Genomic DNA, 19,102 nt, shown 5'->3' on the forward strand with positions numbered 1-19,102 from the left:
CTGCACACACGCAGACGCACACTCACACATACATATATACACACACCCACACACTCACACATACACACTTTGCTTTTGGCTTCCCTTACTTCTGTTTTTTGTCTTTGTTTTCTCTCTCGCTGTGTGCACGCTTTAAGGCATATAAATTATTTTTTAATTTGCAGCGTATTTATACAGGATTTTCGTGTGTACCCTTGCAGCAGGGGTACCGCTGATTAGACGGTAGCCCTGATGGACCCCGCAAACAACAACGACTACAGCTAGTACTCACCCACAACATTCAGATAGCCGAATTGAGTTTTGGCCGTCACCGTATTGATCTGGCACATGTAGCGTCCCTTGTCCTCCTCGTGGACGTTGTTGATGTGCAGGTACCAGGTGCGATGCCTGTCGTGCTTGTCGTGCGTGACACTGATGCGCGGATTGCGCGTGATCACGTGATTGTGCACGGTCAATATCGCCGATTGCTCAAAGTGCATCCAAGCGACCTGGAGGAAGAGAGAAAGACAATATAAATATAGAGAGAATTAATTATCATGTTAATAGAACTAGAGTAGTCCAAATGAACGGACTGGAAAAACTCTACGCTGAATTAGTTGAGCGTAGATATATTAATAAAATTTGGCACAGTGTTTTAAAACTGGCAAGATATAACTAAAATTGCATATCGATTGATAAAAATTTTGTGGAATAACTATGTAAAGACAGCGATTCAATAAAAACATAACCTTTTAGGACATTAACTCTTAATAAATTAATCGATTCAGTTATTGCTAATTGATTTGATATAGACAACATTATAAGTCCACTATCAATTATATCTATATCCCAATATCTTCTCGATTAAAAAAAAACACAATGCAAATATGTTAAATCAGTGCTCTATAAAATGGATTACTTATAGTAATAATAATGCTATTAAAAATACTTTAATATTAATAATCATAATACTATAACTCTGCTCTATTCCACAGTTCATCAAATAAGAGAGAATTTTTGCTTTATGCAAAAAGTTCCATGAAACGGCGCTAGTAAAGCGAAATCAAGCTGAAAACGCAAGAGAGAGGGAGAAAAGGAGACAACAAAAACAAGTCCTTTTCGTCCTTTCATGCTTCATTTAGCATTTCTATACACTGTTGTCGAAAGCATTTCGAGTAGACTCATGGAAGTCAATGAGGCGGGACTAAAAATCGAATATACTTGGAATGATAATGAAGTGGTTAAAATTAATAAAGATTAGCAAAAAAACCGAAAATATATATTTACTAAATATTATTAAAATATTATTTAGATTGTCAGCCAAAATAAAAAATATATAATAATATTTATATACCAAAAATAATATATTTTATTGATCAATTTCAAAGAGAATATACAAATTATATAATGTGGAAATCTTTTTTATATAAAATATTTTTATATGTATTTTTTCTATAAAAATTATCATAATCATTTCACATCAATTCATCGCAAAAACAGAGTATCTCGCAGTCATTACCTGCCTTGGCTTTTTCTGCAGTATAGCAAATAAAAAATGCAGACCGCAAAAAATAGGAATAAAGCAAAATGATTTATTAATTAAGCAGCTCGTAAGAAATCAGCGTGTAATGAGCGATAATGATTTGATTACTCTGACGGCAAAAAGGGTAGAAAAATGAAAAGAAAAGCGATTGATGCAATTAGATAAACGGAAGATAAAAAGAGAGAGAGAGAGTGGAAAGCGAGGGAGACAGATGAGAGACAAGTGAAGCGCAGCACACTTAATATGAAGATTATAGCAAAAGTCAACTAATTAAGAGTTAGCATTGCGCATACGCCCGGTGCACAGGTAAACTGAGCAAATAAGTGGCAAAGGCTTTGGCGAAAGCAAAGATCTAGGAGCTAGCCGGGGCTTAGACACATCATTACCAAGGCAAATGGAGAACCGGGTCATGACTATCAAAAGCACTTGAAATGATGCGCTGCGACGCCATAGAGCAGCAGCATCAGCAGGAGCATCATTACCAAGCACTCGAAGAGCTGAGTCGAGTAGCTAAGCCCAAATCAGCTGAGGCTAAAGTGTGATAGAGAAACAGACAGAGACAGAGACAGAGAGAGAGGGAGAGGGATAAAAAAGATGTAGAGGGAGGAAGAAGTGAAAGCCAGCACCTGATATCTGGAATGTATTTCTCTTCTCTTTTTCATCCTTTTTGGGGGCTTGGCATAGCCAGGAAATAGAATCAAATTGAGGTGTAAATGCGAGCAACAAGAAAACGAGCGCTGACGACACAAGAAACGTGCATGAACTAAATAAAATGGCCAAAATGAAAATGGGAGTAAGCAGCGTGGTGCAGGGGCACCAGCGAAAGGAGTGCGGGGCTCGACAGGTAGCAAAAAGCGTGGAGCAACTCGGTTTAGCTGATGGCATGTTTAAGTAGCTGTGTCTGTGGCCCAAACCCAGCTCAACAGCTCTGACAGCAAGCGTCTCGCTTACATCTATTGCCAGCGTGTAATTCATAGCTATCACACACACACACACACGCACACACATGAACATACAGACGCACCGCAACGCACATGAAACCAGCCAAGTTTATTTTTATATGCGACACTATGATGCAATTTTCTCGCTTCCGCTTTTCCTTTTACACTTTTTCAACTCGTGCTGCTGAGCTGTGAAATTGCAGTCATGTAGTACGTGTGCGGCCAGAAGTAGGAGTTAACCCTTATATATATACCAAATATACATATACATATATAGTTGACGTTAGATGTTATTAAATAGTTTTTAAAGGGGTGAGCGCAAAAACCAGCCACTAAATGTGCATTTATGCACAGGTATGCAGAAATTTGCTTCGACACTTCGTTAAGTGAGATTCTTAAGCAGCCATTGGAGTGGCCGAGCAGCCTGAGTGCAGCACTTGCACTTGAAATTGGTTTCCTACATTAATGTCAAAGACGTGGCTCGCTTCTGGTGCTAAAGGCTGCATAGCAACGAGCTAAGCAGCCATTGAAAAGTGCATAAAAAGAGTCAAATATATTGGGAATATAACAGGTCGTACAATGTGTGGCAGAAGAGACGAGAGATTAGAATTACATCATCATTGCAGAGTCCATTTGGCACACTATCTCTCAATAGTTCAGTATGTCAATACTTTCTACACAGTTTCCTAAAGGTTGAAACCCTTATACGAGAGCTCTAAAATTCATATCTGAATTTACCAAACATATAACATTGCCTATTCATATTCATATTCATATTCATATTCATATTCATATTCATATTCATATTCATATTCATATTCATATTCATATTCATATTCATATTCATATTCATATTCATATTCATATTCATATTCATATTCATATTCATATTCATATTCATATTCATATTCATATTCATATTCATATTCATATTCATATTCATATTCATATTCATATTCATATTCATATTTATATTCATATTCTGTACTCACCTTATATGAGCCAAGATTTTTAACCGAGCAACCCAGTTTGACATTACGTCCAGCAGGTACAGTTACATTTTCGATGTATTCGGTAAATTCGGGTTCTTCAACAACAGCTGCAATAAATAATAAAAAAGAAGATAAATACAATTCATTCAGTATTATTTAGTAATATGATGATTGTTTCATTATTTATTCACTGTAGTTTATAAATTATGCACGATTTTATTATGCCTGCGATTAGAATTAAAATGCCAAAAAATTTTACATAAATGCATACATAAATTAGCATAAGCGAAAATTCAATGCTATTGCATCAGATTAATTGTAAAAAAAAAAAATACAATCAAATTTTATTGAAACGAAACTGCAAACAACAACAGCAAAAACAAAAAACAAACACAATGTAGCTTTATTTGTCTGAAATATCAACAAGTTAAAAATGTTCACACGTCGATTTTTTTATTTTGTGCATTTTCAAATTAAGTTTTCATTTTGCGTTTTCCTCACCGCTCACATTAAATTTTTAATTTCTTCTCGCGCTTTATATACTCATTCACGAAAACGAAATGAATATATTGGTTTCAGGCAATGTCAGGTGAACATATTAAAATTAGAACAGAAACTGTCGTAGTTGTTGTTTATATATTCTATTCAAAATATATATACCGATTAAGGGCGTAACAAATCGGAAAATGAAGATGATAGCGTTTGGGCCATGAATGAGTATTATTCAGTCGGTAACTCTCTAAAAAGATCTCACTGTTTTTTTTTAACGCATTAAATGACGGCTTGCAAAAACCTTGTCAGAAATGCTTTTAAATTTAACAGCCATTAACAATAAAATGGGAAAAGTTGACCCAGCCAAGCCGCAGCATCAATACACTTGAAAATACAAAATTATAAGAAAATAAATAATAAATTTAAAAATAATATTATATTAAACTTACAAAATTGATTACAAATTATAAATGATATATGATATGTTTTTAAATTGAAATAATTATAATTACAGCTGAGTTATAAAATTTTAAACATAAAATAATTTAATTTAAAACATAAAATATATTAGTTATAAAAATGTATTCATATTTATTTATAGCTTATATTTTAGTTGAATATAATTATAGTCATCGTTATAAAATATTTAATATATTAAAAGTTTAATTTATTTAAATAATAAAGTTGCACTTATATTTTTTTATTCATATATAATTTTTATTTATTTATTTATTTTTTTTTTTGTAATATTTATTAACTAAAAAGTCAACAATATGGAAACTAAATATGCGACCTAAATAATCTCGTAACCTTTTCAACTCCGATAAATTTTTTAACTTTAACTTTCAGCTTTCCTTCATATAGTTTCTTTAATACATTTCATTTTTTGCTTCCATTAAATTTCACACAAAGGAAAATGTTGTAAATAAACAATTTAATTAAATTCATAGTAGATGCTGTAAGAGTACCAAACATCTGCTCTGAATGCAAAAGGATTAAGCGTGGCAGAGGATTGTCATATTAAAAAAGGTAATGAATGCATCCTTGAAGGATATTATTTTGCAACTCTTGACTGTTTGCCAGCAATTATGTTCATACAGGATCTTTGCATGTAGGCTACTCTGTCTGACGCTTTTTAATGGCAAGCAACTCTTGTCCTTTTACTTGAGTGTGTGTTTGTGTGTGTGTATGTCTTGATTGCGTAATGCAATAAAACTGCCAATGAAAACATTTATCAGACTTATGCGCACGTTTGCTTAATTGAATTCAATCCCTTTGAGCCGTAATAAAATGCCAATGCAATTCAATTAATATGTTAGTTGTGCAATTATTAAATCACATGGCCAAAAGGCGATGGCCAAATGAACGAACGCTGCAAGGTTAAGAAATCTCTTCATAATTGGCTAGCAAATCTCGATTGCTTGACAACATTTTATTCAATAAATAAATAAATAGCTGTGAACATATAATTATTTCTATATTTGCACACAACTAATTCCATTTTCCACTCTTACGCTTCGGTGCTCAGAGTAAAGAGCAAATTTTGTTGGAGTTTAATTTTTCAACAAATATTAGGTAATTTAAGTATCAAGATACATTTAAAATCAGTCCTTATTCTTATATGTACAAAAAATAAATACTATTTTTAAGCAAAAAAATTGAATATAATTTTTTAATATCAAAAAGCCTAATAATAATCAAAATAAAATAATAAAAATACTGAAAAATGTATGTATATAATAATATAAAATTGATTATTGATAATCAACTAAAAACTCTTTTCAGTCCAATAAGTTTTTCTAATATAAATTTTTAAAAGTTTTAAATATATAAAACAAAATATTAATAAACAAATGTTGCTTATTTTATTCTTTTTATTTTTTAAATAAATAGAAATTCATAATTTTTGACAAGATAATGGAATATTTATACTTTTTTTTTTTAATATTAAACAATTTTAGCTTTCAAAATATCGACAATTTTATATTTTTATTAAAATATAATAATAATTTGTAAAAATTCAATTAAATAGTTAACAATTTCATATTTTCAAATAATTTATACTATTTTATTTATTTTTTATATTTTGTATTTTACAGTATTTCACCAAACATTTAAGATTATTAATTATATTTTTGTTATATGTATGTAGTATAATAATAATTATATGAAAATATTTCATTCTATTGGCAATTTTTAAAAAATAAATTCGAGTAATTAAAGAGAAGAAAAATTATTTTTATTCGAATATTTCTTATGCTGTAGAAATGTATTTTGACCTTAATTTTCAGCAAAACTTTTAAAGACCTACTGCATTCTAATTAGATATTTATAATGCCTGCCAGGCATAAGCACAATATTACACACACATGCACACACAGACCTTCACACACATTCGTATTTGTTATGGCGTAGTGCACAAGGCAAAAGTCAATACAAAATACAATTTGCTATGCGCTGCCAATGCAACTGACCCCAGGAGTCTAAACACACGCACACACACGTACACACGTCCACATACACACACACGCACACACAGTCAACCACACTCATTTGACACGTGGCATTTGGCACGCCCAGAACATGCATCGACCCATCTAATTATGAGACAACAGCTGGAGCAGGAGGCATAAATTAGCAGCCTTGAGGCAAATGTAACCATGACATTCGTGCCACAGTTTTTTGCTCCATTCTATGCCTCATGCACTTGAATTAACAAACAACAACAACAAAAAAACGAATGGCATAAAAAATGAAAAACTACGGCTGTTGCTGTTGCTACAAGTCGAGCGTGCAACCTTTTTGCAGCAGCGTCAAATTCTCTGCATAATCATGGGATTTCATCCAGCTGCAATTTTCGCGCCAGAGCGCGTGTCTGCATATGAATTTTGTGAAGGCCCCCAGACCAAGTCAACCAACAACACCCGCAACATAACGCCCACAACACTGCCACACCCACTTGTTAAACTGCTACTATTGTACCCACTATCCATTTTCAAGGGAAAAATGGGGGAATGAACATTAAAAACTGTGAACTTTTAAAATAATATATATAAAATATTATAAAATTAAAAAATATTTTAAAATATTTGATTTGAGTTTTAAGTTGGAAAACAAAATTAATATTTTAAAATTATGAACTACAACTAATTAGTTAATTAGTTAAAGATAAATAAATAGGTCTAACAATTTCAAAATAAGAAAATAAATTAATAATTAATTAAACGCAAATTAAAAAATATAAACTAAGAAATTCATTGAAAATAATACATATAAAACTTTATTTTTATATCTTTGAATTTAAAAAAATAATAATAGAACAGATTGAAAATAATTCTAATATTCCAATTTGAAAACTATAAGCTAGTTAATTCTTAGACAATGTATTTCTATAGGGTTAGCAATTTCGAAATACACAAAATTAAATAGAAATTCAAAAGTGCACTAAAAACTGTTTCAAGATCAAAATTAAAAAAATATGTAAAATAAATATTTTTGAAAATTATAAATATTTATTTAAAAATTGTATATACAATTATATACAAAGTAAAGTTAAATAGCTGTTTGACATTTATTATAGTTTAATTATATTTCAACTACCATTACTGTCTATAAAGCTGTCACTAATCTCCTATTTACTACACTCGACTTCTAGAGCCTCTTCTCTCAGAGTCAATTAACCCCCCACCTATTATATACCCAATTTAACATCTGGCATGGCATTGATATTGGCCAGCAGCAGTTGATGGGCTCGTCATTGGAGTCAGTTGCCAAAGAGAGAGAGAGAGAGACGTTTGTTGTTGTGGCTGACGCAGCCTTGTTGCGACATAAATTGCGCTGCCTGAATGAATTTTGCGCACAGTTAAGCGACATTTGCGTATTGTTGCTGTTCCAACTGCACCTGAGAACAGTGACAGCCGGCATGTATATGAATGTGTGTGTGGGTGTGTGTGTGTTTGGTTGTGTGAAGTGATGCCTGCTACCTTGCCATAACTTCATCTATCTCCCTTTCTCCCTCACACTCTGTGTCCCCCCCCCCCCCCCCCCCCCTCTCTCTCATTCACTCTCTCGCTGTTACTGTCTCTGTTTCTGGGGCTCGGGGCGCTGTCACCGATTTCCTTTTTTCACGCCGCATATCTGTGCAGCTGCTAGCTTTCAATTTTTGGCATATAGCCGTGTATCACTTATGACCCGCGGCTGGAATTAATCCCCCTTCCCGCTGCCCGCTGCCCGCTGCTCGCTGCTCGCTGCGCGCTGCTCACTGCTCGTACACCCGTATATCTGTGTCTATCTATCTGGCTACGCTGTCAGTGTGTGCAAATATGATTGCCGGAGGACCGTCGCCTACAAGCCGAGTGTTATTGATGCCATCAGACCCTGATGTCTGCCCGGCGGGCGTAACTGGCATAAAGATAACCAAGATAAGTACGCAATATTACACTGTACACCAAATTACAATATCACAGGAAATGATGCGCCCAAAAGGCCATAAGCAACGACTAATAAATACCCTGCTTGGGCTAGTGAAAGTTCCTATGAGATCGACATTGGTTTACAATTTAAATTCTAAGTAACTATTCAGCATATTTAACTACATAAATTGATGGTTGATTTTAATTAAAATTTATTATTAATAAATACTTATACTATACTATACTTGAATCAAATTTGTTATTGTGTCAAAGAAATTAAATTAAATTTAAATGATTATTTCAGAAATTAAATCTTAGTTAAAAATTCTTTGAAATTGATTCTATCAAGTTTTTTTTTTTTTTTTTATATTCATTAAATTAAATAAAATTTTAATAACTACTTGAGAAACGATTAAATATCTTAGCTAAAAATATGCAATTATTTGAAAAAAATTTAAAACTTTTTATTTTTTTTTTTTAATCAATAAACAGAAAAACCCCCCAATTTTATTTTCCAAAAATATATGAAACATTTATATTATATTTATTTATTTCAAATAATTATAAAAAATAAGGAAAAACAAATACTCAACGCTTATAAATTATGTAAATGGGCCTCAAAATGAATCTTGTACTTTCTTGGTAGAGAGGGAAACTCAATTTTTCATTCTTCCCTTTCTCCTTTTCTCTCCTCTCTGCTCTATACTCTCCGCTCTCTTTTTCTTTTCTTCCGCTTATCTCTTCACTTCCCTATCGTTTCATGTACCTTCTCTTTTCTTCATACACTTTGATTTAGAATCTTGACTTTTTCTCTTCTTTTTTCTTAGCACTTACTTTTTTTCTGTTCTGTATTATTAGTTAATATTTCGAAAGCGTTTACAATATGTTTTCTATTTCAATAGAGAAATTCTGCAACATAAAAGAAATGAAATGGCTTTAAAAATAATTTTATTTAAAATTTATATTATATAATAATATTATTTAGCATTCTCACTATTGAATTAATGCAAATAAAAGGAGTATTAATGAAAGCCTTAAGCTTTTATTTTTATTTTTTTTCTCTATGCAAGCAATCACTTTGTATTTTCAGGTCTATCAGGTAGCTCTCAACAAAGCAATCCAAGGCAATCCTTTCAGATTCATCAGATCATAAAAAGTCAATCGAAAAACTCTTGAGACAAAGTGTTATTACTTCTACTTACTATTTAAATTCGATGCTGGCGCATTGGGCATACCGCCGGCCACAATTATACCATTACTGCCGAGGATGATGTTGCCATTGCCTGCGGTGCCTGTCGTGGTTTTCGATCCGCCACCGGGAGCAAGTGCGGCAGACGGCGTTTTGCTGCCGGTGAGATGTTTGGTGTTGGTGCTGCTGCTGCTGGTGCTGGAGGCGCCTCCTCCGTTGCTGCTGCTGCTGCCGCTGCTGTCGGTGAGTATCTGCGGCAGGATGATCTTGTTGGTGGAGTCCCCCGCTGTTGCCGTCAGCACTAGCAGGGCTCCAATTAGATGCCAGGACGGTAGCAACATCAGCTTGCTGTATTCTTGCCTCTACTCTCAGCCAGGAGCACCGACGTTGGCCTCGTGGCCTGGCTTAAGTGCATCTCTTCACGCCAGCCCCCCGCAGCCTGATGCTCTATCCCAGTCCAACTTAAGCTCCACTCTATAATTTATCAAATTGATCAGCGGGCTCCAATTGGAATACTTCTGTATGTTTAGCCTTTTCGCTATTATTTATTTAATTTGCAATTTTCAAATTAATTCTGCTATTCTCCTTCACTTAGGTTTGTTTGTCGAATTTTAAATAAATTGTTTCTGGGACTCATCTGAATTGGGATATTTTTACGGTCTGAAATAGGCGATTCAATCGAATTTTTACATTTCAAAACAGTTTTTCAAAATTTTCCGTATTAAATATAATTTTGAAAATATTATAAACGAAGTGAATCTAAATAACTTGAACATAAATGATAAATCTATTTAAATAATATGCTTTGCAAATTAATTTATTTCGATCATTTTGAGCAACTTACAAACTTTTGTATTTACTCAAAATTCTTGCTTGTCACATGTATTTAAAAGCAAACATTATACTCCGATTTTCCATTTTAACAAGTTGTCAAGGTTTATATTATATTGAATTAAAATTAAATAATTAAAACTTTATTTTTAATTAAGCATTTTAATAGATATAAAATCTAAACAAACAAAAATTAAAAGAAAAATTATATGTATAAAAAATTAATATTAAATAAAATATTTAAATACATTTTTAAGTGTTATACACAGTAAATTTATAAATAATATAGCAAAAGACGATTTATAAATTTAAAATTTCTTACATTTAGTTTTTTATGTGAAATAAAAAAATAATAATAAAATAAATATAGGCATAGAGTAAATAGCACTACAATAACCTATCGATATTTAACTATAGTGCGATTATTTAGTTTCATTGGAATATTAATTAAATTGGAATGACACAGCAGAGTAATTAACAACAGAGCCGCATAAATAATTAAGATTAAATTGAAGCAAAGCCTTTCACATAAAAAAGAAAACAAAAAAAGAAACAAAAAAGGAAAATTTAGTTTTATATTTATAAATAAATTAAATTAAATAAATAATAAATTTATATATAATCTACTACTGACAATTAGCTTCTATATGAGAATATATGTAATTTATGCTTCACCTTTTCAGTTTATAAATGTTACATTACTAAATTCTCTTTACTCAACTAATCTGTTTAGCCTAATCCACTTATCACACGCTGTCACACGTCAAAAATTAAACATTTAAGAGAATAACCAAAACTGACGCATTAAAAAAAAAAATTCAAATATAACTGAACAATTAAATTTTAATTTGCAGACATATTAAAACGAAAAAAGTTGCTGAATTTATTAATTTAATTACAAACACTTTGCGAAACTCATAAAAAGTACATAAATTTGCTCGTTGTTGTTGTTGCTGCTGCTGTTTCTGTTGTTGGTAAATCTGTTTTTGTCTATGCCAAAATGTCATCATGCGTGTGAAGAGGGGCGTGGCTGGGGGAGTGGCTGCTAGAAAATTGCTTAATTTCATAAGCGAATCATAAGGGAAAAACTTTTCGTACGCTTTTAGCGTGTTCCACAAGCTGTGGACCCTCCCTCCTTTCTCCTCCTCTTCTCTATTTCTTCCTGTCTCTCGCCCACTCTCGTCATAAGCGACACGCTTAAAAGCCATAAAAAAGTATGGATGCTCTAGACAAAGTTTTTCTATATTTCTTGTTTTTTCTTCCTTTTTTCTACTTGAAATTTGAGCAGATCGCCAACAACACGCACAACACATAAAATGACTCATATATATATATATATATTTAAATATACATATGTATATGTATACAGATAGATAAAGTTATGCAGCTGCAGAACTTGCATAACTGAGTAGGTTGTCAAAGTTAACCGAAAGCCACTGAAAACCTAAGATAAACATAAATGAAAGCAGCTTTTAAATTAATTGCCTGACGTTTTGCACATATGAGAACTGAGAGCAGAGAGCTACACAATTGCTTCTCCTCCCTTATCTATCCTCTGACTATTTATTTCTCTATCTTCAGTCAGTGCACCTGTTACAAGCATAGCAAGTTTTTGTCCCAAATTTGAAACTAACGAGTTGTATGATGCGCAAATACTCATGCCTAGCATATGTGTATGCAAAATGTAGAGAAACCAGAAATGGGAACTAGGATGGTTTATTACTACTAAATATAAACTGAAAAATTGTGTAGAATATAAAGAAAAATCTAAATTTTTAACTAATTTCTACTAAACTGAAATTACTATTTTTTGAGGAAAAGTTTACAGCTCTACTATTTTTAGAAATTTAAGTATAAACAATGGGTTCAGGCTATAAAAAATATAATATAATAATAAAAAATACATAAATAAATAAAAATAAGAAAATAATATAAATAAAAATTAAAATTAAAGGTAATATAATAATATATAATGAATATTATATATTATTATATTATATAAAACTGATATATATTTTGTGAATATTATGTACTTATTTTATGTTTTCGTAAAATAAAATATAAGTGAATAACGCGAGTAAAATAATTAGCTTTAAAAAATCCCATACTTTACATAAATTTTAAAAATAAACAAAAATTTCTTATTGATTCACATCTAAAAATAATTTTTATAAAATAAACAAAATACAATTTTTATTGTTTCATATCTAAAAATTATTTCTTTTTCTGTATCAGTTGCCATACTACGGATTACATTAGTTAAATTTTTTGCTTTCGAATCCACAAATAACTGATTTAAAATTAATATTAGCTCAGTATCATCTGAGAGTTAATAATAAATAGCTGATATTTTTTTAAATATTTAATCTATACATTTCTAAACATTTTCAGTCATGGATGACCACGCAAACATTTTAATATTTTATTTTAAAATCTAATAGCAAAAGACCTCTCTAAATTCTACACTCCAATTATGTTATACCTAGCTATATTTTCATATTCAGATCCATGCTTATTATATTTTACAAGTATACAAATGAATATCCTCAAATATTCCCACATTCCAATTTCCATTTCAGCATATAAACAGCTTCCCATATTCCTACAAAATCTGCTGCTGCTCCAATTTTCCTGGCGAAAACTAGTTGCGACTGCTTTACCGCTTATCCGCAAACTTGAACGGCGGCATTTTTATCAGTAAGTTTATAAGAGAAAGTCGCACACCTTGCGCTCAGATAAACCAGACCATATATCAATTGGCCGCCAGAGGGCGCTGCAGCCGTTGCTAACAAACGCGAAGGCAAATCTTTATGACTTTTTGAGTTTTATTCCGGCGAAAGGGTTTCCCAACTCTCTCTCTCTCTCCCTCACACACACACACACACACATACACAAACTCTTCCCCGTTTGCCAAATGGCTGAAAACTTTTGTGCGGCACGTACAAACAGCGATTGCAAAAAGAGGGCGTGGCAACCAGAATATGGCGGCTTAGTCGGGCATAATATTTTGCCAAACTTTATTGAATTCCCAGTCAAATCTGCGTGGCATCTGTGAGGTTAGCCCCGGAAGGGAAACTCAGAACGCACAAGTTCCGAGACAGCAAACAATTGACAGTGTACAGAGAGCGAGAGATGGGGGCGGGGTGGGGCGGCAGAGCGAATGTGGGGCGGCAGAGCGAATGTGGTGCGGTGTAAGCCAGAGCAGTGCATTGAAAGCAAATTTATGGGCGCCAAAGTCATATGGAAAACTCGAGAATTAAGCAATTTCTACTCCTTTTTTGTTGTTTTTTTTTTTACTAGGCTAAACAAATGGGAAACTTGTTATTAGGATTTGCTGGTATGTAACGTCACAGGGAAAGAGGAAGAAAACCATGAAAAACACTAGAAAAACAGCAGTTGAAAAGTGGGTTAGTTGTTGTTGCAGCAGCAAGAGCAAACATCAACTCCTGCAGCTGATTGGAAAACATTTGAGCCCAAAACAACATTTTCAGAATTTCCATTGATCTATAAAATTTTCAAATATGCAATAGGTAATGTGTATCTAAGAAAGTTTTTCTGTTGGCATAAATTTAATTTGTTTTGAAGTCCTATGCAATTTTTTTTTTTTTTTTTTTTTTTTTTTTTTTTTTTTGTGGAGAAGCTTGTTATTGTAATACATTAAAGTCTAATAAATTGACTTCACTTTTAGGAATGTTTAGCAAAATTTTATTACAATCACTTTAGAAGCACTGGAATTTACAGTTTATTTGAAGACTAGACAAGGAAATAAACTTACTAAACTGATTAGCAGACTGAAATAAATAAATATAAATACAATAAAAAATTAAAAAATTGTGTTAAAGTCATTGAACACGTTATTGGTAAAAATAATAATAATTTTGCAAATTATACCGGTTTTTTATTTGCCATTTTTGGTAAAGTATTCCTTTAAATGTTTACAGTTCTAAAGAATATCACATTTCACTTTAAATAAATATATCCTACCAGAAACAAAATTCTTCTATAAATAAAGGCACATTTATAATTTTACTTTAAATAAATATGTCCAATAATAAACAAAATTATTCCACAAAATAAATTTACTTTTTTAAAAATTAAAAATTCTTAAATTTGACAATAATTTACAAAATGTATGCAAAATTTTAAAATCTAAAAATAGTTTAATTTTTTTTGACTGAATATTTGCTATCAATTTTTTAAAAATTACAAATTAAAGGTGCGAAGTTATTTAAAAGAAAATTAGCAAAATGGCTAAAAATCAAAATGCTCTGCAAAGTATGCTACATAAAATAAATTCGCATTCAGGAAGTCAAATTAAAAAAAAAAAAAAAAAGGAAGTCAAATTCGTGACCAATAAATATTATGCAGTAGAAATGTAAGGCTCAGCTTAAAAAAAATAAATAAAAATGGATATTTGCATTGATTTGTTTATACACTTGAGTGCCTAAAAATGTTGCCTAAAGATTATTTCAACACAAGCCAAGTCAATTAAATTTTATCGACCTTTTTATTTTTAATCTATATATATAAAAGAAAGTTGTGTAAAAGTGAAGACTGCTTATAACTTGATTTGGGCTGAACCAATTTTCATGGTTTTTGATTTGTTGGATTTGTCTCCGCAACGAGTTTAGTATAGGGTCTTAAAAATACTGAAAAAATTTGCCGAATACTTGAAAAACGCGGTTTTTTCCCCAAATGTTCAAATTTTTTTTATACCCAGTAGGCTTGGTAACAGTGACAGTTTTGACAATAGTGTAGAAGTAAATAAACAAATGTAGTCAGTCAGTCTACGGTCTCCTGACCTCGAGCAGACCTGACTATTCAAAAAAAAAAAAAAAAAAAAAAAAAAAAAAAAAAAAAAAAAAAATTTCAAATCAAAAGGAAAAATATTTCAAATCAAAAATCTGCAAAAAATCAAAAGATTAAAACCTGACTGTTCAAAAAATAAATAAAAAATTTAAAATTCGAAATTAAAAAAAAAAAAAGGTAATTATTAAAAAGTGTATTTTTGGCTTTTTATATTTTCGGACTTTTAAACTTTCTAAATATTTCAAATCAAAAATCTGCAAAAATTAAAAAAAAAAATCAAAAGATTAAAACCTAACAATCAAAAATAAATAAAAAATTCAAAATTCAAAATTCGAAATTAAAAAAAAAAAGTTAATTATTAAAAATTGTATTTTTGGACTTTTACAAAAGCTAAATATCTCGAAAGTTCAGGTATTTGTTTGTCTCAAACATAAATTTGTGTAAATTATTTATATTTATATTTCTCGATTGTTTTATATGGTTTTGTGCGAGGGCAGTATTACTATTAATAAAAATGCCGCGTCCTAGAAGATCTAATCTTTCCCGGCGGACCCATAATGCAATTAGGCAACGGAATAGCGCGAGTCAATTATCTGACGAAGAGCGAGAAATCGCCCGAGAAAGGCTCCGCGTTAGTACCCAGGGAAGAAGGGCCTTGATTCGTGCTTCTCAAAGAGAGGCAGCCCGTGAAATGGCAATAAGAAATGGTTCAAGGATTGATTTGAATCGAGCAGCGTTTCGATATGATTGCACCATTGATTACAGCTTGAATCGTTTAGTTTGCATTGGTCCAATGGACGTTGTTTGCTAGCATTGTGGCGCATTGAAGTTTGTTGGTGAAACGCCCGGTTTGTGCTGCCTTAGTGGTAAAGTGACATTGCCATTAGCGGTCACCATAGCCATTGCGTTCCCTGCTTTATGGCGAAACACTAGAATCACGACATTTTCTAGCGAACACTCAAAAATACAATGCCTGTTTCCAAATGACATAATTTGGGGCGGAAAATATTGGAGACGGATATTTAAGGTAATTTACGTTAAAAATTTTATTTTCTATGACTGCCAAAAAAAAATTTTGAATAATGTAGTTTGTTAGATTTCTGTAAATAGTGTTTGTAAATATAACTATAACTATGGCTTTGAATTTAAAGATTCAAGGCCAGATTTGCCATCGCATTGGATCATTGCAACCTATTGAAGATGCACAGCAAAAATTCTTGCAAATATACTTCATGGGCAATATGGAAGAACAACTTGACCGGCGTCAAGAAATTAACACAGCTATGAAAAGAGCAATTCTCCATGATTTGCATGCTTAGAAATTTAAACCAACCAAAACTGTGCAATGGAACGCGTTTGGTGATAAGAAAACTGATGAGCAATGTGATTCACGCGTTGATACTCAAAGGAAAATTTAAAGATGAGGAAGTTCTTATTCCTAGGATTCCGATGAGCTCAACAGATATGCCCTTTGAATTTAAACGAATTCAATTCCCGCTTCGTCTTGCCTTCGCCATGACGATCAACAAGTCACAGGGCCAATCTTTGACTATTTGTGGCCTCAATCTAGAAAATGTGTGTTTTTCTCATGGTCAATTGTACGTGGCATGCTCACGTGTTGGCAAACGATCCGCATTATTTGTTCTTGCACCCGACCAAAAAACGAAGAATGTCGTTTACAACAAGGTGCTTGAATGAAAATCCGATTAATAAATTTATCAGTGTATCCCAGCCTGAACAACATAGCTTTCAACAATTTTTTACCTAGAAATAATATAGAGGGCAATGCAACGTTTGCCGGGCCAGCTAGTTGTTAAATAATTTCTGGTAAAAATAACTAAAATTGTGATTTTAATTCTCTATCAATTTTTCTACACTATTTTAATTAAATTGTTGAGTATTTTCTACCTGACAGCAATTTAAATTTCCACAAATGTGTAAATTTTCATTTGATTTCTCACTTCTCACTTTTTTTTTTCTTTTTTTCTACACTTTCAGTCGATGAAAACATAAGCAATAGAAGTAATTGATTCAATTATCATGCTATTGTAATAGATTCCTATCAAAGCTCAGCTGGACTCAGTCCATGTAGTTTAGACAAACTCATCAGAAATCCAAAGCACAATCAAATCAATGCCTAAACCGAACCCAAACTCAAATGGAAATGGAAATGGAAATGGAAGTAAAATAAACGAGCTGCTGCCGCTCGTACTCGTTCCTCGTGCTCCCATTCGATGCTGTGGCCTGGACAAAGTCAGACATGTGACCAATTAGCGCCAAAATGCTGAGGGACAATTTGTGGCTGAGGCAGGTGCTGGGTCAGAAATGTAACGGGAGGCAGGTCAGTTTCAGCGTTTGCCCAGTTGGCAAATTCAGTTTACCCGAAAAAGTCGGATCCGAGTGCAAACAGCAAGAAACGAATGCCGCATTGGCAGCCTTTAGCTATTAGTTAGGCATTCGAGGCACACGTTTTAATTTTAGCATTGCTCCTTATTCTTCTCCGTCCTCTGCTCCATCTATTGCTTTCTCTCTCTCCTTTCTGTAGCCTAATTAAAAACATATGTGACGCACATGAGAAAGTGGCAACAGACGACCGAAGGAGGGAGAGTCGCCCAAGCCAAGTTGAATGACTTTTATGGCATTCGCATCGCACAGATTGTCATGGATATTTTTGTGGAGCTTCACAGAAAACAAACAGAATATTGTTTAAATTGTAAACAGTATAAAAATATAATAAAAGTAATAATAAAAATAAGCCGCTGCAGCAGCTGGGGCAGCTCTGGTCCTCTCGCTTAGCCATTGTGGGCGTGCCAAATCAACAGCCCAAGTGTATTCGCCCTCAGGCCTTTATATATATTTGCTTTTCTCTTTACTTGTTTTTTTTTTTTTTTTTTTTTTGTGAGTTTTGTTTTGTGGCCTAAGCTACAGTCGCTAAATGCTGACAGCTTTTGGCTTTCGACGCTGCGACATTTGCTGCGGGTAATGGCAGCTGTTAAAGCGGTGGAGGGGCAGAGTGGGGAGCTGGCGTTGCGGCAGCACTAGAAGTCGGGGGTTTAAAACTGGCCCCATTGTTGCCCTGCCATGTTTACAATGAAAAGTCGCCAACCAAACAAATTAACATTTGCTGAAGTGGGTTCCACTTTAATATGACGCAAGCGGAACTTGAACTTTTTGTAGGTGTCGCAACAAACTTGCTATTTTTATGCGTGTTTATAATAACAAAAGTGCCTAGAGGTGAGAAAACATTGAAAGCTTAAGAGGGAATTAAGAAGGCTTGGTATAAGCCTAGAACAGTAGCTGCATACCTAATGCTAATTATTATTAAATTAAAATAAATAATTTGAGAAGGATTATAAGCTCGCCTTAATATATTTTGAGTTGAGATAAATGAGAAATGCAGAGGGAGTAAAAGACCAACAGAGTCATAAATAGAAATCGACAGAAATAGAAATAGAGAAGATAGAATCTTACAAAAGAGTCAAAGACAGATTCAGAGAAAGAATGTCAAAGAGAAATAGAGAGAGTGTCATATGTAGACAAGGAGTAATTGATAAAGACACATAGACAAAATGAAAAGAAAGAAAGACAAATAAAAGATCGGCAGCTAAGGATAAATCAGAGAAGTATACAAAATATGTAGTATCCCTCGAAAATGTTTCAACATCCCTGGTAAATTAACTGCAGACAGCTACACGATAAACCCTCTGCTCTCATTTACTGTTTATAGAGTAGCTATGATAAATAATCTAATGCAGACTGACTTTGTATTTCATCATTGCAAAAAGAAAAGCGTAAGAATTTAATATAGTGTAATTTCTAATAAATAATAATTTAAAGAATTCATCGAATTAATATAATAATAAATTTAAAAAAAAAGGTGGTAAACTTCAAACGGACTTATTGAATTTGCTACA

The 19,102-nt window shown here is 32.5% G+C and overlaps 1 protein-coding gene and 2 long non-coding RNA genes across 10 annotated transcripts in view; 2 read left to right on the plus strand and 1 right to left on the minus strand.

Annotated features, from left to right (window-relative positions):
* The window catches only part of DIP-zeta (Dpr-interacting protein zeta), a 32,476-nt gene extending 22,587 nt beyond the window's left edge, over nucleotides 1-9,889 (minus strand). For all 3 annotated transcript variants that reach the window (XM_089463340.1, XM_089463339.1, XM_089463338.1), the window contains exons 1-3: nucleotides 9,562-9,889; nucleotides 3,456-3,562; nucleotides 272-488 (exon numbers count right to left, since the gene is read on the minus strand). In XM_089463340.1, the coding sequence (XP_089319466.1) occupies nucleotides 272-488; nucleotides 3,456-3,562; nucleotides 9,562-9,889 (652 nt within the window). The remainder of the gene's footprint in view (nucleotides 1-271; nucleotides 489-3,455; nucleotides 3,563-9,561) is intronic.
* A 40-nt stretch (nucleotides 9,890-9,929) lies between these two features.
* LOC149269886 (uncharacterized) lies at nucleotides 9,930-10,347 on the plus strand. Its single transcript, XR_016268862.1, has 2 exons — nucleotides 9,930-10,068; nucleotides 10,144-10,347. It is a non-coding gene; the product is annotated as an uncharacterized LOC149269886 (long non-coding RNA).
* Nucleotides 10,348-14,872: 4,525 nt separating this feature from the next.
* On the plus strand, nucleotides 14,873-18,484 carry LOC149269887 (uncharacterized). 6 transcript variants are annotated; one of them, XR_016269133.1, is made up of 4 exons: nucleotides 14,873-16,215; nucleotides 16,340-17,080; nucleotides 17,187-17,529; nucleotides 17,734-18,481. It is a non-coding gene; the product is annotated as an uncharacterized LOC149269887 (long non-coding RNA). The 6 variants fall into 6 exon arrangements; XR_016269135.1 differs by having other exon boundaries at nucleotides 16,340-17,015; nucleotides 17,734-18,480; XR_016269137.1 differs by having other exon boundaries at nucleotides 14,873-15,987; nucleotides 16,018-16,215; nucleotides 16,340-17,529; nucleotides 17,734-18,478.
* Nucleotides 18,485-19,102: the final 618 nt, after the last annotated feature.

Source organism: Drosophila arizonae, chromosome 3, assembly GCF_054131065.1.
Source record: "Drosophila arizonae isolate 15081-1271.41 chromosome 3, UAZ_ARI_1.0, whole genome shotgun sequence".
NCBI lineage: Eukaryota > Metazoa > Arthropoda > Insecta > Diptera > Drosophilidae > Drosophila > Drosophila arizonae.